Genomic DNA, 25,284 nt, shown 5'->3' on the forward strand with positions numbered 1-25,284 from the left:
AACCATAGATGCTGTGTTTTTGAGCATGGGTATCACCACCGTTTCAGACTGGCAATGACAAAGAAGGGCGCAGAGGCCACAAACTCTGTATTTATAAACTGCATAATAACACAAGAGGTGAAAAGTGAGCCCATTCTGATGCTACACAGCAGCACTTTAACTGATTTCAGTCAGGCCTTAAAAATTCTCATTTTCTGCATGTGTTTTTCTACATACTCTTTGCTAAAAGTTTAAACATGACTGGTTTTGCAAATAAAAACCTAATCACAACAAGAAAGTATAAAGTACTTACATCTTCACGGGGCAGTTTATTTTCATTATCTCCTTCAATTCTCACCCTGACGACTCCAGACTTGTCTACAATCTCCTGAATGACTTTTCCATTTTTTCCAATAACTTTTCCTTCAGAGGGTAAGAATGGTTAATTTTGCATCCATGTGCAAAATATTTTAACAGGCTTCTTGATATTTTAAGTTCTGTATAACATAATTGTAACAACCATCTGACTCTTCTTTACTGTTCCATTTGAAACAAAGTTTTCTCCTACTCCAGAGGCACCAAAAAAATCCCCAAGAAAACACTGCAATGTGTCATAGGAAGTGAAAATTCCCAAAACTATATATATATATATATATATACACACAAACACAACTAATGACAAGTACTGATGAAGATCACTGCTACACACAAGTTTCAAACAGAAAGAGACTAGGAGTACAATGACAAAAATTTTGCAAATGCCTATTTTAGATTTACATATCAAGATTATTTGGACTCTCTGTCTTCACCTGTACCCTTATTCAAATCTTTCCTGACATTTTGACAAGGATATATACTTTATCTTTTTTAAGAGACTCCAAACAAAAGTAGAAAAACTACTTGTTTTCTGAAAATTAGTTTTGCCTTTACAACAAACATGAGCGATACCCATATTTCCCTTATTACCTTTACAATATTTGAGATCATGCGTGGGTCTAAACCAAAAGGTTCTTCAAAACTTTTATGCTTAAACCTCAAAAAAGCAACTGCTCCCTTACTAAAAGATTTTATCTCTTCCCTTAAGTGGAAACATTTCGTCAATCTGGGACTTAAAAGCATTCAAATGATGAGTAAAAGAGGGCAGAACCTGTGAAAAAAGGGTCTAACCATCAAAAGTGTGTGACAGTTCTCCACAATGTACATTCTTTACAGCAGATACCAATATGATACAAAGTGCAAAAAGCACTAAAAAAACCTGTTTCCTGTCCTCAACAGTTTAAAGAGCTCAGCAGATTTGCCTTCGGGTTTTTTTGTCTTAAAAAACCATGCTACAGCTAATAATTCTGTATGTCTTCGATTTCAGTTGGCACAGTGATCCTATTATTACCATTAAATCACATTTATTGTGATGTTTGGCATTTTTCTATGGATAATGGTTAACCAGTGTTTGGGAAAATCCTCAGTCCCAAGGAGCCTCAGCATTTGAAGCTGGCAGTTCATCAGATGGCACTCTTCAATCTGGTACAAAGAGATGAACTGTGCACAGTGGGAGGGGATCTTCCATCCAAGTCATTAATGATCATGACACTCCTCTTAACTTAGGCGCCTTCATAAAGTGTAGCTAAATATCTGCCTGCTTACATACATGACCACAGGCACTCTGGGCAAGATGTCTGCTTTCGTCAGGAGCTGCTATTGCAGTTGTTCAAGAGTAGCATTTTCAGTGACATGCATTAATGTTAGTGCCATGATTGTGATATGGCTATATTCACACTAGTGAATGCCATCCAAAGCTCTCAAAAACTTTGATTAGCAAAGTTCCCTGGTGCACCTAGGTCTGCCGAATGAGATGATGAAAAAAACCAAAATAATTAGCTGAATGTTAAAACAAGTCTTAACATCAACAGAATTATCAAACTGCATCAGAAACAATTTGCAGAGATACTGTTAAAAAAACCCAAACAATAAAACACTACATCTTAACTTGCTGAAGTTATAAAACCTTGAAAGCCTCATTTTTAGGAGTTTGCACATGAACCATTCAAATTATGTAGTCTACAATAGCAAGCTGTAAGCCTAAACCATAGGAAGTTCACCTCACCTTTAGGTAGCTTATGATAGAGAAGCTTCTGTATATGCATTTACAAGTTTCAGGAAGCTACATTCCATAAAGCTGAAACATGGAAAAATGCCCATTTCCAGCCTGAGGATGAGACCAACAGGCACTGCCAGCAGGTTTACAGAGCTGCTCAACACCACCCAACCACCACCTCTGACATCTAAAACAAGGAGGGAGCAGTAACATGAGAACTGTCTTGCATCACTGCTGCATCTCAGCCATAGTACTTCCATATTGCATCCAGGAATTCAGTGGACACACTATTAAGTGGTCAATATAACAAACCATGTTTTACTAGAATCTGAACTTCAAATATTACTATTGAATTGGATAGTATTAGTCCATAATCAAACCATTTTAAGTGTTAAAATCCTGAAAATGTATTATTCAGTAACATATGTAATTCCATAAGAATTCCCTGATACATACAGTTGTAAAAGGTTAATCACTTTCTACTTAAATGGAGAAATCAAATATCGAACTGGCATTAAATCCTCTTTTGCACAGTCAAGCTGATCAGGCTCCCTTTCCCCAAGTTTTAGCAGTATTACATACCAACAAGGTTTCTGGGAACTTGAATAAAATCCTCCACAAATTCCAAGTAACTTCTAGCCTTTTTCACTGCATCGGCAGTCTGGAAATGAATTTAAAAATATATAAAAACGGAGCTTACTTGTGAATATAAGATGTCAAAAGTAAAACCTTGTAGAAAAACCTACAAGTCTTAAAAATGTCAAGCTTATTTTCAAAAAAACATGAACAGTTAGACAAAGTTAATCCAATTTTGACCTAAATGTCAAAGAAATAATTCAGTAAAATAGCCAGTGGCAAAATGCAGCAGCAAAGCAAATCATCAGTAATAAATAAAACAACTTCTTCCATGTTATTTCAAGACATTTTAAAATATTATCTGCAACCTTTTACTAGTAAACCTCAGACATAAAATATCTTAAAGCAGTTTCTGGTAGACATTAATCAGGAAAAAAACAGATAATTTTGTTCTCTCTCCCCAAAAGCAGACAATTTTCAACTCTGGAACCTATTTATTTTTAAAATATATATATAAATTAATAATCAACTACAAAGATTCTGTACTGAAAAGAAACAAATCTGTAACAGGTCCTACCAGCATTCACAGAAACTTGCAAGAATATTGTATTAAAAGTAGCTTCGGATCATATAGTTTCATCTTTGTATTTTCCTCTGAGCTGCTTTGGAAGTATCCATTTTTTTTCCACAGAAACTGTACTACCATCAATATTGTCAGATACAAATTTATTTTACAGCTTTTAACTTAATTTTTAACATGTAACACACTATTACATTGCCCAGAGGACATGTGGAAAAATGGTGGAGAAATTGAATCTTCAACTCTTTTTTGTCTCTTGACAGTATCTAAATAATATGTCACCTGATAAAGACAGTTCCAAGGCTGAAGTAGAAGCTCTCCACAGAACTTTACAGGCTCACTGTAAGCCTTTTCCGTAAGAAAGGTGTACGGATTTTTCAAAAAAGCATGAATGAAAGACCTGTTAGAAGTTCTCCCCTCAAGAAGTTTCAGTTCCCCTCCTCAGTATTCAAGAAAACAGAAGGAAAAAAAAAATCAGAGTACCAGAGAACCTCTTGTAACTAACAGATCTGTTTTTCAGTCAAGTCTAAAAACCAAGTGCTGTTTGTAAATACACAACTCCTCAGTGAATACACACTGCCCAGGTGACAAAAGCAGCTACTCCTCTAAGTATGTGCACACTCACAAGGTTTGCCCACCACACAATCAACTCAGTTGTACCTTCAGGAAAAGGACTTGCTGCAAAAAGGCTGGGCAACTATGTTCAGAGCACAGTGCTCTGAATTCCAGGGCAATTTGGCAGTGGCTGGGCAAACTAGTGCTTCAAAAGAGCAAGAGCACTGCAGGACGGTACAGGAGCATACAAGCACAGCGTACCATGCCTCTTTAGAAAGGGCTACACTTCGAGCAGTTATTTTGTTTTCTCTACAAAAATTCTACAGCTTGAATCAATAATTAAGCCTGAATAACCAGCAGCTTCAATCTGCCTTGTAACAGCAGGCAAATTACAGTAGTGCAACCTGAATTCTACAGTGAAATGATGGACCACACTAAAAAACCTGTCCTAATCAAATCACCTCTACAGTGCAAGTAATACAGCCAGGGCACCTCCTTCTAGAGTGCTCTGGTTTCTGGCCACAGCTCATCTACAATGTTTTCCAACAAAGGACAGTGTCTTTGGGTAGTAAGGAGTTCTCTTAAAGCTTTTTAATAAATGACAGAAATCAACTGTTAATTAAGGCTATCAAAATGCTGAAACAAGAAACAAAGCTTCAAGTTAGCAATTAGAATTAAGTATCAAATAATGTAATGACAGTTTTTGAGCAGTTTCCATTTTACACTAATGCCTCAGCCCTTTCATCCATCATTTTTAAGGCAACACATGAAATAAGATTACGTGCATCTTTCAGATTAAAGAAGTTCTAGAAGGACAGAAAACTTACAAACCTCTACTTATGGCAGAGGTCAGAATGATGGTAAGAAAAACAAGAGTGAACTGGATTTCACGATAATGAAACAAGCAATAAAGCACGGAAAGCAGATGAACAGGAAGTTGTAGAGAGCAGAGACTATGCTTCATACAGCAATTGATAAAACAATATGAACTTCAATGCTCACTAGCAATTTTTCATCTTCAGTGAACTCTATCAACAGGAAACAATTAACTAAAATGTTTGCAATGTCCTGCCTCAGAAGTATGTTATCTATTCTTTCCCAAATAAAGATGAAGGAACAGTGATTGCTCCACAGCAGCAGTCAGGATAAGAAAACAAACTACTGCCAGTAACTACAGCACACCCATATGCATATCTTCACTTAGCCACAAGCACTCAGAACTTTTACGCAAGTACAACCTGTATGACTCATTCATACCCAACAGGAGATAGCACATAAAACCAATCTGGACAATGTATTCTCAGTTGGTAATTTCTCTCTCTAAAAATTGGTGTGGATGTGGACTAAAGACCTCAATGAATTCCAGTTACTAGTAGGTACCTTTCTGGCTTTGAATTACCATCTACACGTCCATTGATGCCCTGGTTACTTCATGTAGGTGCTCATACTATCAAGACACGTGTATGTTTCTTGAAGAGTCTAATAGATTCAATGCAGAGTATTTTTCTCAACTCAGCATTATACCTACCATTTTTGCAGCAGGAGACTTCTACATGAATGCGAAACAAGAACTGCAAGGCTGCAGACTCGAGGGAAAATGTTTTGTAACACAGTTGTTAACGTCTATCTAGTGCCTACGCGCTGGCAGAGGGCACACTCCTGTTACAAAAGGTGAATCTGTCTCAAGAGTCTGACACCAGTTTCTGAAACAAGGTCTTAAAAGTCTTTTAGACCTTTCCAAATGGATGATACAGAACTACTCTGGGAATAATTTGAAAAGCCTGATCCTCATGCAGATAATGGCAAAGTCTTCCCGAGTTATAGCAGGGAACTATGCTTTATCCACTGGGATACAATTCTTTTTACAAGAAAATAAGATGTGCATTAGTCTCTTAGTTCAAATGGAACTGAGCTAATGAAAGCTCCAAAGGAAAAATGAGTAACAGTCTCCTGGAAAAGCTGAGATTGATAGAGTCTTGTTACCTTTCTACTCAAGGGAATGGTCATCACACAAGTTAAGTATCTTTAAAAAATGGTGTAAAAATGAAGAAACTCAAGCGTTAAGAACTGCACACGAACTGAATACAATTCAATTTTGCCAGTAACAAAGGTCTAAAAAAAGCTTTTCTGTTTCTGATAAGACTCTTCTTCCAGGGGAGGCACAAGATTTCAAAAGCAGGGATAGCTACTCACTGTCCAACTCAGAAGTTCACAGCACTATGGTCTCCGTAACGGGTATCACAAGAAAAGGTTCAGGCAGAAGGGAAAGGGTCCTGGAATTAAAGTGGTCTTGACCAGACAAGGAGAAAGCACGAAGAGCAGCCCAGCTCATACCGTTCAGCTTCCCTCTGATCGTATGACTTTCCAATGCTCTTCCAATCTCACTCTTCCTTCCCTCACAAATTCCAGCCCTGAGCAACACTGATCTTTTGTCTCTATGCAAAACATGATCTATGGGAGACCCTCTGACCCTGACTACAATGTCAGGGACATTGGATCACTATTCCCACACATATCACGGCCCAAAATTGTCTGCCTGTGCATTCAGCCATTAGGGACTGGCTGCTTGCCAACTTCTGTTGTAAAGAGGCAAAAGGAGTAGACAAGAATACCCACATGCCGAAGCCTTCATCATGTGGAACATTTAGGTTGCCTGGCTTTTTTAGGAGCAGCTATCACTTCCAGGAAGGACAAGGCTGGATGTGTCTAAAGGCATTATTAGGGGGCATCTGGCATTTATCATCATTGCAGTGCACTCCTGAAAGAGGCTGGTGACAGTCAGAACCTTTCCACACATTTCAGCATCACACCATTGGCATTAAAGAGACAGAAACTAGAATACACTACACATTCTACTGTGTTTAAAGTTGTCCGAGTCTTCCTCATGAACTGTGAGATGTGATGATCTGATAGTACTAGATCAGAGAAGAATCTGTTGCCATGCTGATACCCTGGAGGACTCTACAGTTTCAAAAATGAAAAAAAAAAAAAAAACAGAAAAAAACCATGACAGAACTTCAGAGATCCTGAAGAGTACAGAAGACTCTCCTCCTCTCAGCAGTATCAATTTCACCTGACGCTTGGGTCACAACCAGGTTCTACTCCTGACACGCATGAAGCATAGTTCAAGACCATGGATTCCTGAAGCAGCAGATGACCAAGGATTTGTAAAAGCATTAACACTAGAGACTCAGGAGTGACTGACACCTGAAGAGTCAGTAACATGGGATAAAAAAAAAAAAAAAAAAAAAAACAACCAAACCACAAGAAACCTTCTGACAGGACCCTGGTGACAGTAGCATCTTTGTCACTACTCTTCTGCCACCTGAATGGATTTTGGTTTTGTCCAAAGACAAACTATATTTCAAGGCACTTGTGAGATTTAAAGCACATCAGGTTAAGAGTCACATAAATGGAATTAACTTGGAACAAGCCAGTATTATCTTGCCAAAACCAGCACTAAATTGTCAAAAGGATTAGAAGCAGGAGATACAGGATGCAATATATTTGGCTGTGTCATGGATTCTTAGAATGGTCTGGGTTGGAAGGGACCTCTAAAGGTCATCTAGTCCAACCCCCTCTGCAATAACACAAGTAAGAGGTCAGAGGAGCAGACACCACACAGCAAAATACACATGACCTAGAAAGAAGGGAGGGGGAGAACCAACAAGAACAGCATATACAGTCTGAAGGAAAAAAAAATAACAATAATAAAAAAATCTGTCATCAAGTAAAATAGCAGCAAATGGTATCTCTCTTGGGTTGACCAATATGTACAGTGCAGTTATCAGAGAATTTGTGCATCAGCACATAGAAAGTCAGGACAGAACACATCTCAGGGAGGTCACATTCAAATATGTGGTACAAACTGCTGCTGTGTGAACATGCAGATAGCCACTCAGGCAACTACTCAGCTATTTCCAGTTCTTAATTTTGGGTACAGCTCTCACCACTCTGAAAGCAGATAGAGTCAAACACTAATCAGATTCATACAAAGCTTCCCCCTTACCTCTCCATAGATTCTGAAAGTACCAGTATCCTCTTCAAGTTCAATGGCAGTAACTCCTGGAACCTTTCTGGCTTGTTGTATGTTACTACCATGTGTTCCTATAGCAAGTCCCATTAAATCTTCTCTGACTACAAATTCCTCATGAAATGCCGCAGCAAGCTGTTTTGTGCACTGAAGGGAAAACAAAAGACGACTCATCCACATGCACACAACATCATGTACAGTGATGTGCTCAGTTTCAGGCAATAAGAACTACATGACTTACCTCTAAGTGTTTTGTAGCTTCTTCATTTCTTGACATAAGCATAAGTTTGGTACGAATGCTGCGCAGATGCATGTCACTCAGTATATTCACTCTCTTCACTGTTGCTTCACTGGCAGACTACAGAATAGCAAGAACATTAAGTTTTGATTTTTAAGCAAATCCACATTTAAAGAATGAATCCGAAACCTACTTAAACTAATAAACATGATCTAAATTTCCAGAACATACATGGCCATTGTTCTTCCTCAAACAAGGCATGAGAAATTCAGCACCAGCTCTGCACACCAACAATTCTCTGTTGCCTCTTAGAGCACATTTTATACCAAAGATTTTGTGGCAGGATATACAGAGTAACTCTTCCTCATGATGTTCTCCAAACGAATTAAATATCAATCTACTATAGATATCTTTGTCACTCACAGTCTGAACAGCAGAACTAAGGGAAACAAGCAAGGAAAGCAGTTCTGGAGAGTGAGGATCAAATGGGTAATACTAAGTAAACAGAACTGCAGAATAAAACTAATGCTGGGAAGTCTATATATAATAGAGAAAACCGTCACAGAAGCACCGAAGTGAACAAGTCAACGGCTATGATGAACTGGTGCAGTTCAGTACCTGTAGTCCCTCCAAAGGTCTAACCCCAGAGTAAACTTAAATGCATCTACTTATATTAATTAAATCTCTCACAATTTACACAGTTGGACAAGTGAAACCATTTTCCATACAAACATACAAGCTGGCTATGTACTTCCCCATAAATAATACACTGATCACTCATGCAACATTTACAAAAAAGTAAGTTACCAGTATTATTAGTTGAGCAGTTTCAGCATGATAAAAAATACGACACGCTCCCACAGCTTTCTTGAAATCTTTATGTGCATTTTCATTAGCACACCTAAGGAGACAAAATGATTGCTATTTCAGTAAGCTGCATCAAAACAGAATGTGCTGTATCATGGTCAGAACCAATGATGTTTCAAAGTAGTTTATGAAAAAGACTGCTCAGAAACTGGAAAATTCCCACTCTCCTTAACATGGTTCTAGAGCTCATTTTTCTGTGGGCTGTATGCCCATGATGGTTAATCAGCAAGTCTCAGTACTGGGGGCTTGTTGTGAGCGCATGATCTTTAAAGAGCTAAAGCAAGCCCTGAAGCTCCCATCTCGGAACTCTTTGTTTTTTAAGTCTCCACCCCAAAAGCTCAGCAGGGACCCCAATCAGCAGTTTCTAAATAAGCTACTGCAGCAATAGTCACCCAGAAGCCACCCATGGACCTGTAAATTTGCCTCTAAAATTTAAGCCAAGTGGGACTTCCCCCCTCAAATACAGTTAACACCATACTGAGAATGTGTAGAGCTACTCACGCGTCTCTCAGATCTTCGGGAACATCCACTGTGCACTTGAAAAAGGTGTTCTTTTTGACAGTTTTGTTTTGATTCACAGGTCGGAGTCGTTCGTAAGTGACAATTTCATTGTAAGTGGCATCGCAAGCAGCATATTCAATGACATAAAACTATAGAAGAATTTTTTAAATGCTAGCTTCAGTAAGGAACAAAGGCACAGAAACAGTACCAGCAACACCAAGAAGTACAACGTATGCATATACAGACTAAAACCTAATTCTGAGTTGATATAACGCTACATTTCTACACAAATGATCCTGGACATATTTGAGTACCCATCTGACTCCTTAGTGAAGTCACGGCACCATATCAATGTAATTTCAGTACCCCACATCATCGTCCAGTTCAAGTTTCAAAATTCAAAATGTTTACTGGATCTCTAATTCTCAAAAAATATCTAATAGAGAAGAAAACATAACTCATTTTTCACAGAAGTATCTGCTCTGAAATAGTTTAAAAAAAAAAAAAAAAGGCAAACTACCTGTGAATCATGCAAGCTCAAAAGCAAAATAAAAATGTGATCTTTTTTGATACACATTATCCCAAATTCGGGAATGCAAAAGAACTAAGAAGATTTAAGTTACTAATAATCTCCTCCTACACTACCAATAATCCACCCAACACATGCAAGTATAAAGAAGCTTGTGTGCGCAGTATCCTTGAATCCAGACTTTGTGTTAGGGATATAGCCTTCTCCTATCCTCCCTTCCACCTGTATGCTATTTAGGGAGTGCACTTTCTCCTCTTCCTCCCTCAAAACTGGCATCTACTTTTGCCAACACATGATTCTCTCAAGTATCAGGAAACAGTAAATCCACTAAGGTTGTGACATACTTTTCCACATGCTGTTTTACAATTTCATGGTTTAACTTACATATCCTCCTAATCAAATAAAGCTACTTAGAAACATACCACAAAAGTTTAATAAGGAAAAATAAATACTAAATAGACAACTAACACTATATGCTTATTAAAAAAAAAAAAAAAAAAAAATCAACTCCTACAGTTAAAGGTAATTCTGATCAGAATCAGAACAATCACAAAACTAACTATCATTAGACACACTGGCTATCTGTGAATTTTGCATTTATTTTGGGAATGAAAATGTTAAAGACTATATAACAGTTAAAGCTGAACTATGAGTTCTTTTAGGAGAGACAAGTCCATAAAATAACTATACTTGCAATGCTGTATAAAGATACCAGCCATGTGAGGATGAAAAATTTTGGGGGTTTTTCCTGATAAAAATACTAAAAAGCCTAAAATTGATGAAACAGAATATAAATTCAGAATTAAACATTTTATTTTATGACTTGTTTTTTGAAATAAGCAGCATAGCAAGGTAACATAGTAAAATTCCAAACTTCTGTGACATATTTCAATCAGTTTGTCTCATTTTTTCTTAATAAACTGTTCAACCACAAGGACTAAGATAAAGACTCTTTGGTAACTGTTTAACACCTTGCCCTCACAGAGCTCAATAGCAGTTACTTTTTGTTAACAGTTTTTAAACAGTATCAGAAATAGGACTATTTCATTCTCAACCCTATTTCCTTTGCTTTTAGGAATACACAGTAGAAGCATCCTGTTACGAAGCTAAATTTTCTTGCTATCATTTCATAAAATAAAGCTCTAATGAAACAATACCAGACACTGACATAGCTCTATACACTTAAGTGTCTGAATCTGCAAGTTACTTTACAGCTGTAACTATCAAGAGTGAACAGTAAAATACACACTTGACATATGCAAAAAAGTAAAGCAACTGGTGTCTTTCCACTATACTTAGGAGAAGTACACAAAAAAAGAACCCAAGCAACACACACCAATAGCTACAATATGTTTAATTTGTGGAGTTTAAACACCACCTTTAACCAGAGGTTAAGCGAAATGCACTGCTTTACTGATTTCTTTAGCTCCAAGTTCAATTCACAAGGTAGGTTTATTACAAGTCCTGTCTTCGTGTGTTCATACAGTCTTCCAAGCAATTAACTACAAATAATGGAGATGACTTGCTCAGCTATAAAAACATGACCCTCAGTTGTGTAATGCAGCATGGGTCATTCTGAAGTGATCTCAATTTAAGAATTCTGTTTTGCCATGTTTTTGTATTAGTAGTACTTTACATAGTTCTGCCATCACAAAGACCTTTCATAGTAACTTTAAATAAAGCAACATCATTAAATCAGTAGGTTTTGAAATAATTTACCTCTCCCTTCATCATTCGAACTTTTGCCAGCCACCAGCCACAAGGTTCTTGGTCATTTGCTCTAGAATAAACCTGAAAATGAAAGTAGTAAGAAACACTGACAGCACTCAGACACAATTCACTTGCCTGCACATATGATGAAGAAAGAACATCCCAGATTTTCTAATATTCATTAAAATGGAACAGTATGCCACATGAAGTCATTTTTGTATAAAACATGAAGCACATGCTTCTTACACAAATGGCTATTATTTTGTACTACAAGGACTGTGAACCGATTTCCTTTGCCTGATGATTCTTTGTTACTGACAATTCAATAATTTCTGAAGGAAGACAAAACTTTGCCTCAATGCTTATCCGGGGACAAATCCTCGCTAAATTCAAACGCTGTCTTCACACTGGAAGTTCACACAGGAGGAACTCCACAATTAAGATATCTGCTTCATCACTGGCTTATTTTATATACCTAGGACTACTGAAGTGAACCAAGTCAACATATGACTATATTCCATATTTAACTACGGCTACCAAGTTAATGCAAGAATGGATATAGAAAAGAGGACTGCTGAATTTTACTCCTCATACACTTCTGACAGGCCAAAGTTGATTACATACAAACTGAACAAAAAATTTTTGCAATAGCAAGGATATAGAAACCGGTTTTTCACATTTAACCTCTAAAAAAATGCAACAAATAGCTTGTCTTTCAAATAAAGTAACACAAAACCCCAGCATCTATGCTACATTGTTTCTTAAATTACTAGTGAGAAACTATACAGGTATCCTAAAGAAACTCATTAATTTCATTTTAAGAACAAAAAAGTGAAAAGAAGTTAAAAGTAATTACTGTATTACTAGAAATTCTGCAATGAGATGGGAACAGAACATGCACCTTTTAATTTCCTGGTTTAATATATCATTTCTAATTAACACTGTTTCTCTGTGAAACAGTGTAATTCACACAATTTCCTACCAGATTGTATGAGACATTTCATCTGGATTAAAACTATTATTATTGGAAGAGCTCTATTACCTCTTCGTATCAAGAGATTTCCAATTACATTCCAGATCAAAAATGAAAATTACCTAGTCTTGGCTGTAATCCTGGAACATTTTCAGCTATTTTAAGATTTACATTTTGAGAAAGTTCCACTGGTAGTTCTTTGAGAAAACTGGAATGTCAAGAGTTTCATGGAAAGCCTAATAAACCCATTACTAGAGACAAGGTCCATTTTAAATCTTCTGTTTGGTAATGTACGTGTAATCATCATCACTGCCTTGAATGGACAATCAGTTACAGATGAGGACAGTTCACTAGGATAAACGCACCTCCACTTCATCTCCTTCACCAATTTCTTTCTTGATATCAGGGGGTGGCGGTAATCTGACTTCATTAAAGGGTACCTGGCGCTCTGGTTGCCAACTGAAAGTTGAAGAGACATTACACATTATTTCTAGAATTTTCCTGTTGCCTTTTTAGTTTTAGACTGAGTTTACACGGACTGAGTTTTAACTAATGAAGTCTGTTTCTTCAGCTAGAAAGGAAACCTTATAAGCAAAGGAACAAAATAATCCTGTCAAGACAAAAATAGCATCTGAGAGGATATTTAATGACAAAACCTTATTTAAATTAAGTGAGAATTTTGATTTGATTGGGTTCACTTAATGGCTTTCATCAAAACCCAATAAAAAGAATAATCAGATGATGCACTTAAATTTCTGCTGTTCCAGTTATAAAGCCTTTATAGATGCAAGCTTATCTTTGCAGTCCACCATGGGATTCATTCATTTCTTCACCTCATACTTAACATTTCAATTGTTAACATCAATGTTTTGAGTGCTCCAGGAAAACCTAACTCTATTAACAAAACATTTCTACCTATAAACTTATTAACACTCCCTAACAAGTGCCTGGCAAACAGACTCAGTTCAAAACATACCTTTGTATTTGCTTATCAATTATCACTATGTATGTGAAACTAAAATTTTATCTTGTACAGAAAGCTTTTTTTTTTTTTTACCATAGGTGGATCCACAAAGCATTTTAGTTGTGGAAAAATATATTTTAGGCACATTTTACTGAGACTGCTGGAGCATTTCACATCCTCTGTGCTCTCCTCAAATTCCTTTTTCTTCTACTCTGAGTGTCACAGAAAACCAGCAGCTGCTTCTCATTCTTTTCATCAGAAACCAAACTGAAGACTCTACACAGGTTGAAATAAAACCAGGGAGAAAAAAAAAAAAAACCCTCATCCCCCCAAAATTAACTCAGAATATCTGAGGGATTTTGATACCTGTGAACGCAATCCCATCATTCATGCCTATCTTAAAGCTCACTTCCAGTACAGAATCAACTTGTAAAAATAAGGATTGTTCCAAATAGTCCATTTTGCTTATTTCTAATACATGTAGAGAGCTGCCTAAGTGAGTAGAACAAGTTTCAGAGTTAAGAGCTAAGGGCACTTCTGCAACTTTCTCTAAGATTTATGTTTTCTGAGGTGACAGCTTCAGCTCAAGTACCTCATTTAATAAAGATATGAAGTATCCATATAGCTTTGTTCTAGCCATTATTATACACTTTATAGTGGAACTTTTATAACAAGAAAATGTCAAAGATTGTTTGGATGTTTTTTAATGTTACTGTGGAGAAGTGGACAGAAGGCTCAGTTCTGAGAATACAAAGAGTCAAAGTTTTGATGGCAAAAAGTCCAAAATTGGAACATTTCACTGGTGAAATGTAAAGCAGTAAAGCCTTTATGAATTTAACTCAGTAAAGAAGGTAATAATTTATCAGATTTACATCACAGAAAAATTTGTCTACAACCGTATATACACTTCCTGATAAAACCTATTTTTGGTCAACAAAACACTCAACATATGCTGTAGGCCATCCTTTTTGGAAGATGGCTACTGTTGCCAGGCTTTCTGTAAAACACGTGTATGATATGGATGCTAAACACTAGAAATGTGTTTGCCAACAATTACACCCCTGCTGTGAACCACAGGCACCTTATGGTTGCTTCATTTCTGTCATGAAAGTATATGCTGTGAAGGCAAAGAGCCTCCTGCCTTCAAGAAAAGTAATACATATATTGAATAAGAAACTGCAGATCTGCCACATCTCAGACCATGGATAGGATGAAGGACCTTATTTGTTTTTTCTGTTTGCTGGGGTTTGGGGTGGGAGTATGAAAACCTAGATGATTCTAACAGCTTCCATAACCACCTCAGCCTTACTACAAGTTATGGTTGCCATCTTAGAAAGAAGCAAAGAGTGGACTTTGCAGGGCAACTTCTAGGGTTACTTGTTTCATTTTTACATGTGTATGTACATATACACACATACATGTATACCCATAGACACTCTAGGATTATATATTCAGGACTATAAAATACAGTTTATAAACACACAATTCCATGCTCCCTAGTATTACCTTTATTACCCAGCAAAGAGAGGCTCAAAGATTGATCTACATGTTGGTGCTGGCAGGGTTTAGTAATAACTTTCAGATCAAAAGCTGATGCAAATTTTGAGCTTTCCACCTACCAACTGGTAGGGAAATAAGATCAAGGCTGTAACTCTCAGAGTATCATAAATTATCCCTGGAATCTACCAGGTAATCCATGGCGTTATCAGCATGAATGCTGAACAAGGAGTATTCTTTTGTACTCTACAATCCTGTGGATTACCTTCAACTTGCCACTACAAGTCCCCAGTAGCACTGCTATGTTTATATATTACATAAAGTGGGTCTTGTGGATAAGTCTCTTTCACTACAATTCAGTCTTCAGGCTGGCTATCTATACGTATTTATTTCTTACTAGTTAAAAAGAAAAATCAATTACCATCAGGACACTTATCTCTCTATTTCTAACTGAAAACACTGATCAGCATTTCTCAGATTAGACACAGAATTGTTTATTTACTAGAAGTATTTTAGTATTTTCCATCTTTTTCTACTTTAAGAGTATTGGACCTCTACCACTGATTACTACTTTAAATTTGGCTGTCACTTCTATGGGCATCACTAAAGATAAAAAAAGTAAAATGACTGTGTAACTGATGAGCTGAATTCTGATACAGCAATTCAAGAAGGTGGTTCATAGGGACTGAACAAAACAGTGAGCCTGCACTGCTAGAACTATATACCTACCTTCCTAATGACATCTGCTTCCTCTTAACATCAAAACAAACTGAAACCACCACAATCACAAAACTGAAATAACAGACTAATACTGGAATGATTTTTTTCCTTTTTAAAAAAACAAAATACTTACTTGTTTTCAAATACAACTGTGAGCGAGTCCTCATGAACATCTTTGATAAATCCCTAAAACAAAAGCATTTTTGTTAGAAGAATGCAAGTGAAATCAAAACAAGGCACCAATTTCAATGCAGCCTGTAACAGCAGACCACCACCAATGCTGCAGTTTCAGTTTAGGAAAGTTCCAAGGCATGATCCCACTGTTCACATGAGGCTGCTGATATTCTTAGTGGGCTATTCTAAGAAATACACTGCACAAGGACTGTTTCAAATGACTGCTCAAACCAAACCAGCACATTTGCAACTGAGAAGTTACTATCAGAGTTTATTATTTTATCTACAGGTATGCACAACTGTTTTACAGGAACCAAAGGACAGAGATACAGGCCAAGGGGAATTCATCCAACTCACGATATGACGTAAAATGGCTGCATGTAGCACTATTTGCTTTATAGGTGTTCTTCTCAACACGAAATTGAATCCAAGACAACCACCTCATAGAACAAGATGAGAGCAAGCTTGGATAAAACTTGGCAATACAGACTGCCATAGAACTAGTTACGGTATCACCTTTCAAGCACCAAAATAGGGACTATATGAGGCCAAATACTTGCAGGACCTCACAGGGGAAAAAAATAAATAGAGTATTTCAGGTGGTTTTGTGTCACATTGTTCATAGATACAGTTGTATTCAAGTATCCAAGCAGAAATTAAGTCCCTACATTTATCTCTTAGTTAAGGAAGGCAGGCATATTGCATAAAAAAAGCAGATATAAGGACAAGAAATACCTTTCAGACTACTCCTGCCTTTACTATAACCTGCTATTTGCCCAAGCAGAGGAGGTCAAGGATGAACCTGCAGTTTTAAAAGTTAAGAAGCTGCATAGCTATGTTAAGAGAAATTCCAGGAAATCTGCTGAATGGATTATATACACTTAAGAAACTACCAGCTGAGGAGGATGAAGAATCTATCAACTGTGCAAGGAGCGACCAGCCCACAGAGGTATTATGTGTCAGCTCAGGGAAGATAAAATTTGACACAGGAGATCCCTCACCATAATGAGGGACAGCAAAGGAGTCCACACTGACAGCTGGTTTCAAGGGACTACATAAACACTTCTCCTTTACCCAAAACTCCTACTTTGGCAGTGCTGTGAAGACATTTACTCAAAACCTGCTATTCTGCTTCCTAAGCTTCACCCAAAACCATCTGCTGGTAGCACAGAAGACTGGTTCTAGCACAAAGCATACAGGTAACCCAGCACATAGCAGGGCACCAGAAATAACCTATTAAAATAAACCATTTCAAAGGCCATTCTGCCACTGCAAGGGAAGGCAGGCAAATCTCCTTCTTTGAAATATAAGTAACTGAAGCAGGTAGCAATAAATACATCATAAAACAGGGACTTTCCCATGCCAAGGAAGTTTCTGGACAGGCAACCTGGAAAGGAACACTGAAGTTACATCTGCGTAAAGATGCAAAAAATACACAAAAATTTATTGCCCCAAGGATGTGTTAGCTAACGATAGAGGTAAAGCTAAACTTTTACTACCAATGTCCCCCTTAAACATGCCCCCAGTATGGGGAAGAATTAACACAGCCTACAGTGCAGGAAAGAGGAGTTGTTCCGCTACAAGTCAGTCAAGCTTTATCCAGAGACAAGCAGCCAAATCACAGCACTGTACCTCAAGTTCACACAATCCAACATCTGCTGAATGACAGCTTATCATCAGAAAACAGTATTCAGAGAAAGAGACTTAACTCTCTACTATGGACAGCCACTTATCTGGATTCCAAGAGACTGTGCGTCAAAACTAGTCTCTGCCTTGTTATGCTGCTGTAATTCATAGCTGAGCCTTACCTCTTATTTATGTTATTACATGCTTTCACAGTACTCAGCTAGGGGGAAGAAATACGCATTTCATTCCTGAGGTCAGACTAAATTAGATAAAAATTTTACAGATCTGAATTCAGTTATCTCTGTTAAAAAACAGAACTTCAGGATCAAGAGATACAAAATCAGCTACCACGGAACACCTGAAAATCATTCAGAACTCCATTCTGCAGAGTTCAGAAAAACCTGAACCCACTGACTAGCTGCAGGTTTCATTAATGAGACAAAAGAGGCAAAAAAAAAAGAAATCCAATCTACATTGACTTTCCAGTACTTCAGACAACAAGTCCATTACTAGGTAAAGTCTGGCTTTCTCTGTAACGGTACAAACAGGTTTAAGATTCACAACTGATTTTCAAGCTAAAATCCTGATGAGAAGTGAGAAAGCTGAAGTGGAACAATAATGCAGAGACACAACTAGCAGCAGACTAACAGCTGACACTGCACAAACATCAGCTGCATAAACATTAAACACTTGTAATAAAATCAAAAGTGCAAATTCCAACAAAGAGTCTGTGCATTTTACAATACCATGTGGGTTTCAGGATCTCCTTCACACAAGGAAGTCTTTCAGTTCAAATTGTGCACACTCCCCTTACGAGAATGTAATGCAAACTCATGGCTAGCAGACGTGTATGCAGTAACTTGCTTGAAACTATCCCACCAGCATTTTCAGTTGGCATTTTCAAAATCCTTTACTCCACAGTATTTACATATGAGAAAGACTCAAAATCGAATAAAAACATTATCAGGTACGAACTTCAGGTCACAAATGGACACAGGCAAAGCACTAAGTAAAATTATGTAATTATTTAAATAATTATACTGCTGTGAGGCAAGAAAAAAGTCTGATCAGAGTCTGATGGCACAAACACAAGACTAACAGTGAAGGAGTTTAAGAAGTCAGAAATCCAAATCTTCCTATCTCTACAGCTGTGGGGAAGAAATCACATTTACAGTTGAGTGAAGCACAGGAACCTATGAGGTATTAAAAATTTGTATGGCTCATTCATGATATAACTAGAAATAATTAGAATTCAACATAGGTTTTAAATACAGTTTTACAAGAAATTATTCCTTTATTGTCAAGAAACACACCAAAAGTATCCTCAAAACATTTGCTGGAAGTAAAAATTCCTGAATGCTACTTTCCTACCTACAACCATGACCTTTACCATAGGCATTATAAGCTATCACAACTCCAAGATAAAACCAGAAAGATTTCATGCACGTCAGGATGAGATTTACTGTAACCAAAGTATTCCAAGAGCCTACAGATTGCTTTTTTGTTTTTAAAAAGGTTTTACAAAAACTGTGATATTAAGATATTTTGCAATGCAAAGTAGTTCTTTTATGTTAAAAGTTGTATTAAATCCTATAAATTTACAAGAATTTCTTCAGAAAGGGTGTAATGAACACAAACCGGAAAACTAAATATCCTGGTTTTCAACTAAGAAGCCTGAAGGAGTTCTTTAACAGTGAGGTAACCTGTATTATAAATAGATTTGTACTCTAAGCTTGCCCTAGTCATGGCTGATACTGTATCAAAAACATTTTCTATTAAAATACGTGATGCATCACTTTAACTTTTGCTCAAATGAACAAAGTACTCCATTACTGAAATTTCATTTAGCAGTGTTGCCTAAGATAGGTAGTGCCAGTATCTAAGTTTGAGATTTCTGTTTCTTACATGAGACTTCATGTATCGCTATTCCAAACAGAGGTGATGAGATAGAGTTCATAAAAGCTCTGTCTCACAATCAATAAACATGACAGTATAGAAAGCATACAGTAATGATTGTATTTTAAGCAAGTAAGCTTACAAATAACAGTCATCTGTTACTGTGGAGGGCAGGAAGGGAAGAAAATCTGATGTGACTTCATCTTGCCAGCCCTCCAATTTGGACCGTCCAGATATTCGTGTCAGTCATTCAGTTTACACTGTCAGCTGGACCTCTGGAAGTCCATGTATGCCCTGCTTGCTGCAGCCCAGCTTACGAGGCAGGCAGAAGACTTACTGTACTACAGGCTATTAATGTCCTGCTGGCTCTCCAGGCACTTCAGTTCAGACCTGTCTCTGCCACTCACTTGGCAGAGGCCAAGCTCCCAGCCCTAGCACCTGTGAAGGAGGGGTAGTATCACCAGGACTCTGGCCTGCACTTGCAATCAGAGATCCAGCAAATCTAACACAGAGCCAGCCCACGTTAAGTATGAATAAAAGGATAAAAAACTATGAGTAGATCATTTGCCACCAGAATGACTATAGCTGAGACTTCTTCATCTGGTAACACACACACACTCTTTCCCTTTTACCTGGGTTTTGCTCACAGACTTAGGATTAGGATCTGCTGATAACATAAACGGATCAAGACTTACTGAAGTGCCCTTACAGTGAACTGTATGTCTCTGTATATATACACACATGCTGCCTTTTTTTTTTTAAGTCCAGTCACAGGCAAAGTCACAAAACCAATGTAACAGACAGATGCAATTCAAGTTCCTTCTTCATCCTGCTCTCTTATTTGACCCTTTGGTAGGCTGGTCCAATCTAAAAATGAGGTGCTGCAGTTGAGCTGCAAACATTCTTTCCAGGGATAGCCACTGTGTTGGCTTTTGAGTCACACATACCTGCACACTAAAAACTATACTCAGGTCACCTTACCCATTGCTGAGCAAATTTCAAACAGTAAACGTTTAGGCATCTGGTACTACAGACTGTTTCTGAACCAGTCATGTAAAGGTCTAGAAGCCTATATCCAATTACCAATTCTTTTACTCCTTTCAGAAGCAAGAAGCATTAATATTTTTAACGAACATTCATACCCAACTTCATGTAACAAATACATGAAATAATTACTACTAAGGCATATGGCCCATGGTGACCCCCAGGAAAAAAAAAAAGAAAAAAAGAAAGAAAAATAATAAAGCAAACAGGAAGCATATAAGTAATCAAACCACTGGACCAAAAAAAAAAAAAGACTGCTGAACTTCATGAAGTATTACCTTCATTAGAAGTGACTACCTGTACCTGCTTATACAAGAAGCAGATGAAAGAAAGCAGATCTAGCTTGCTGCAAAACACAAATATTACAAGGAGGCATCAGGTAAGAATGAGATCCTGTACTATTATATTCATTTTGGCAGCCACAGCCTCATCTATTACATTACTTACCATTTTCTTTCACAATCAATTTTATGTAAATTCAAGGGTCCTTATGACAGTTATGAAAGAACATTAGCACTGAATCTCTTGGTTTAGGTTTATTCATTGAAGTCTCAAAGACTCACATGACTTACATTACTTTCTTCATACTCATACTCCCAAAGGGCAAAACCTCTGAAAGACATGAACCCTCTGCTGATTATGTACATCAGCAATCAATAATCACTGCCTGCAGCATCTCCCTTTTATCAGCCTAAAAGGGTCAAGCAAATGGCTCATCAACAGCAATGATTACGGACACTTCTTGCTACAGCCTACACAACTTTACTGATCTCTTGAATGTTGAGAACATCTGAAATTTCCTACCCATTAGGGCTACATACAATAAATAAATACTGACCATTACAAGACAGCTGAGATCTTTAAACAAAAGTCATTCCAGTTGCCATGTTTCCTGGTGCAGTAAGTGGGTATGAACAGCTGTGTAGGCTGCAATCTTAATGACCATTTCCTATTTTAGTAACTATCAAGCTAAAAAAACCCCAACATTAAGAACTCGAGTTGCTTTCAAAGCCACTAATTAAACATGTTAAGACAAATTAAAAAGCCATCATATTTTTTATTGATACATAAACTTTGCCTCACACAGAATTGCTCATCATGCTTTGATACTGAGTATGTGGAGAAATGCTGCATGCTACTATTTCATCACTTTTTCCGTTTGCAATATTTTGACTGGTCTCTACCTTAAGGCCTATGCCCACTCCTGCTATGAGCACCTGGGTTAGTCCCATTACCAGAAGAACTGCACCTCCCAAAGAAAAGCAGGTCAAAAAGGAAGTCTGAGTTTCATTCTAGTTTACATCTATTTTATGCCTACAAGTACAACTCTAGAAGAGTGCAAGGGCACACAACACACAAGTCAGTTTTTCATCACCTGTAAGTCCCAACAAGGAAGAACACAATGGTTCTTTCAGAGTTACTCAGATGCCACTGAAGGATTCAAGAAGAGGAAGTTATCTGGTGTTCAATTTACATACCTTGGTCTCATTTTGTTGTAAGGCCCAACCTATTTTATGTAAGCTGAGATCTGAACTCATGACTAATGTGCACAGCCAAATGTGATTTGCATACAAGCGGGCATACACATGTTGATGGACATACTGGATAAAACAGAAGCTTTCACCTTGTTCTCACCAAGAGCTGCACAGACACCCTTCACAACTAGCAGGAACAGAGAAGCAAGGGGCACAAGCTGAAACATTGCAGTTTCTCTATGAATGTCAGGAAGCACTTTTTTTTTTACCGTAGGGTGATGGAGCATCGAGAATAGGTTGCCCAGAGAGGCTGTGGAGTCTCCATCCTTGGAGATACTCAAAAGCCATCTCAACACAGCCCTGGGCAACTGCCTTCAGATGGCCCTGTCTGACTAGGGATGTGGACCAGATGACCTCTCACGGTCTCCGTCAGGCTCAGTCATCTGTGAATCTTAATGACACAGAGAATCAGCATCTTGAAAACACTTCAGTCAAGCCAGGATGAGGCTGGAAGTATTCAACCTCTACCTTCTCCAACCCACTTAAGAGGCAAAGAATCACAGATATTTTTGCAAAATGAAATGGCAACCCAAATGTCCCAAATAGAAAAACTAACCTGCAGTCTACCACTTAGGAAGCATCAACAGTCCTGTTCTCAGGAATTCCTCACCACACCTCTAATATATGCATACCCTTAAGTGGTAGGGTTCATCAGTCATATCCATTCTCCTCCCTGTTCCACAACATAAACCTCACCTTTTTTCAAAAAGCCGTGATCACTTGGAGCCCTATCAAAGACATCTGTTCTCTAAAGACAAATGGTGCTCAATATTATAATATGTTATCTTGAGGTGTCCACCATAAGCATAGTTACTATCCACTGACCGATGTACCATGTTAAAATATTTTGACTTTTTGTGTATTTTAATAAAGAACACTTTATTTTCCTTACTAATTAATAGGAACTATACTATATGTATAAGTACTTATTGTTAAAAGTGAATTTTAGTAAAATGAAGAACAATTATTAGAGAAAAAAGAGAACCTATAAAGAATGTAATTGACCATGACCCTATCCCTACTAACTACTGAAAACCCCATTATAATGCTCCAACAGATTTAATCACTACATTTATTCTACTACAGCCAAGTTGCAGATACTAACAACTCATTAAAAAAAATAAATCTGTTATCTAATTGTTTAGATAATTATTTTATTTTTTCTCTCTGCTGGTGTAGCGGGATTCTGCTCATCTCAAGAAGGTATACTGTGCTAATGAATATGAATTCAGACTACTCTGAGGGCAAACCTCAAATTTCATCCCATCTTACAAACAAATCAGACATTTTTTGCCACCTTCTATATAGTGAAAGGGGCTGAGACAAGCCAAGCCCATTCTTACCTTACCAATGCTAATATTAATACTACCAGTGTCTAAAATACTTCCCAAATAAGACTGATCTGCCTCTCTCCCTTGTTTCAGGGACTTCAAAATTACTTGTAGCATTTAGTTCCACAACACATGCATAACCTTGGCCCACTCAACAATAAGACTCACAAAATGGAGTCACTGACACATATTTCACTGCATTTAGCTCACAAGAACAATCTTTCAAAATTGTGTTTCAGGCTCCTTTGTTCAGTTTTGGGTTTTTTTGGGGGGGTTCTGTGAGGGTTTTACTCCACATTAACACATGATCAATGGATTATTGAATTGGGACTTCGCTTGCTGTGGGTCCAACCACTTTTCGTGCACTATGAAGATGCCATCAGTGAACTTAATCTCGATTTCATTGATCTGAAAGCCATTAAAGCCATTTTAAAGTAAAACTTCTGCTTTTATTAGACACCGTTCACAGGTCTACAACACAAGCCTGCTGGGTGCTAACCCAAGCCTGACAATCCTCTTTGACTTAGGAGGAGATGTCATTGTTGGAGATTGAAATCAGCCTTGCTGTAATAAATTCTTCACTCCAAGAATTCAGTACATCTCCTAATAACTCCCACTATTCTCATATTTCTCTTAAGCAGAAGGAATAACTACTACGGTTTAAAAAGTTGTCCAAGATCACAAGATAGGAAATGGAGAGCTAAGAAGAGTGTCTCCAAATACTGGGATTCCTAATGGCCATGTGAAAAGAACAAAAAAAAACCCAAAAAGAACGTATTTAAGAGTATCGTATTCTAACTACAAATGATTCTGATGTGAGTTTCTGTGTGGTATTTCAAGTCCAACTAAAAAGGTCTCTCAATTCCAAAAGTTATTAATTTTGGTAAAAATTTCAGAGACTTACCTAGCAAGGGGATGTAGCTTACCCCATTACATTCTTTCCTTGTAAGAGTATATCCTATTAGTCTCTTTCAATAGCCAGCTAATTGAAAAAAAAAGGAGTTCTGAAGTAACTTGGTTACAAACCTTTAAACACCAACTGCCTTTACATACCATACAATTACCACATGACTTCCAAGCCAACCTCACAGCTGCACAGAGGAAATTCAAGAGGAAAAAAAAAAAAAGGAGACCCCTCACACCCCTTGTGTAATGCTGCATGTGCAATACTGCACTGTATGTGGTTAGGCACAATAGCTACAGAGAATTCCGAGATTAAATACTCCTAGAACATAGCTACACTGTGAGTAGACAATACAGGCTGGACTCAGTCCTCCTGGAAAGGAAAACAGAAGGCTCTTGCCATAAAAAGAGCTGGGATTCTTAAACATCTGAAGCCAGGCTTAGAGGAAAATGACTGACAGGCAACAGCTGAGAGTATTTTGCATTGATCCTGTAACATCCTGCCATTCCAGGAAGGGTGATGGCAAAGGAAGCTTTCTGATGACATAAATAAACTCGAAATCTTGTAAGAATTATTTAAAACATTTTAAAATCATTATTTTCAGCTCGGTTCACCCCATTCCACCCAAAGGCCGTACTTCTTCCAAAAATATCCCTCCACGCCCACCCACCCTTCCGAAAATGAAACTCAAGCAAATGCCCGTGTGTGCATCTGCTACCCCCTGGCCCTGCCAGCGTTCTCCCTTCCCGACACACTAACCTCCCCTGAGAGCAACCCTTATCAGCCCGCCTCATCACCAGCGTCCCCAGCCACTGCCGCCCTTCCTCCATCCCCACCGCCCCCCGACATCCTCCCTACCAGCCATTCCCCCCCCAAGCCCCTCCCGACCAGCCACTGCAGCGCCCCTCCACCACCGCCCCCACCACACCCAGACACCTTCCCTCAACGCCCTTCCCCCCT

General features: G+C 37.9%; 1 protein-coding gene across 5 annotated transcripts in view; it reads right to left on the reverse strand.

The window, feature by feature from the left end:
- The window catches only part of FXR1 (FMR1 autosomal homolog 1), a 35,105-nt gene that overhangs the window by 9,581 nt on the left and 240 nt on the right, over nt 1–25,284 (reverse strand). For all 5 annotated transcript variants that reach the window (XM_054386017.1, XM_054386016.1, XM_054386015.1 and 2 more), the window contains exons 2-10: nt 15,948–16,000; nt 12,999–13,092; nt 11,670–11,741; nt 9,422–9,570; nt 8,861–8,954; nt 8,057–8,173; nt 7,792–7,962; nt 2,654–2,732; nt 293–402 (exon numbers count right to left, since the gene is read on the reverse strand). In XM_054386017.1, coding sequence (XP_054241992.1) covers nt 293–402; nt 2,654–2,732; nt 7,792–7,962; nt 8,057–8,173; nt 8,861–8,954; nt 9,422–9,570; nt 11,670–11,741; nt 12,999–13,092; nt 15,948–16,000 — 939 coding nt within the window. The remainder of the gene's footprint in view (nt 1–292; nt 403–2,653; nt 2,733–7,791; nt 7,963–8,056; nt 8,174–8,860; nt 8,955–9,421; nt 9,571–11,669; nt 11,742–12,998; nt 13,093–15,947; nt 16,001–25,284) is intronic.

Source organism: Indicator indicator, chromosome 13 (genome assembly GCF_027791375.1).
Source record: "Indicator indicator isolate 239-I01 chromosome 13, UM_Iind_1.1, whole genome shotgun sequence".
In the NCBI taxonomy this organism is placed as follows: domain Eukaryota; kingdom Metazoa; phylum Chordata; class Aves; order Piciformes; family Indicatoridae; genus Indicator; species Indicator indicator.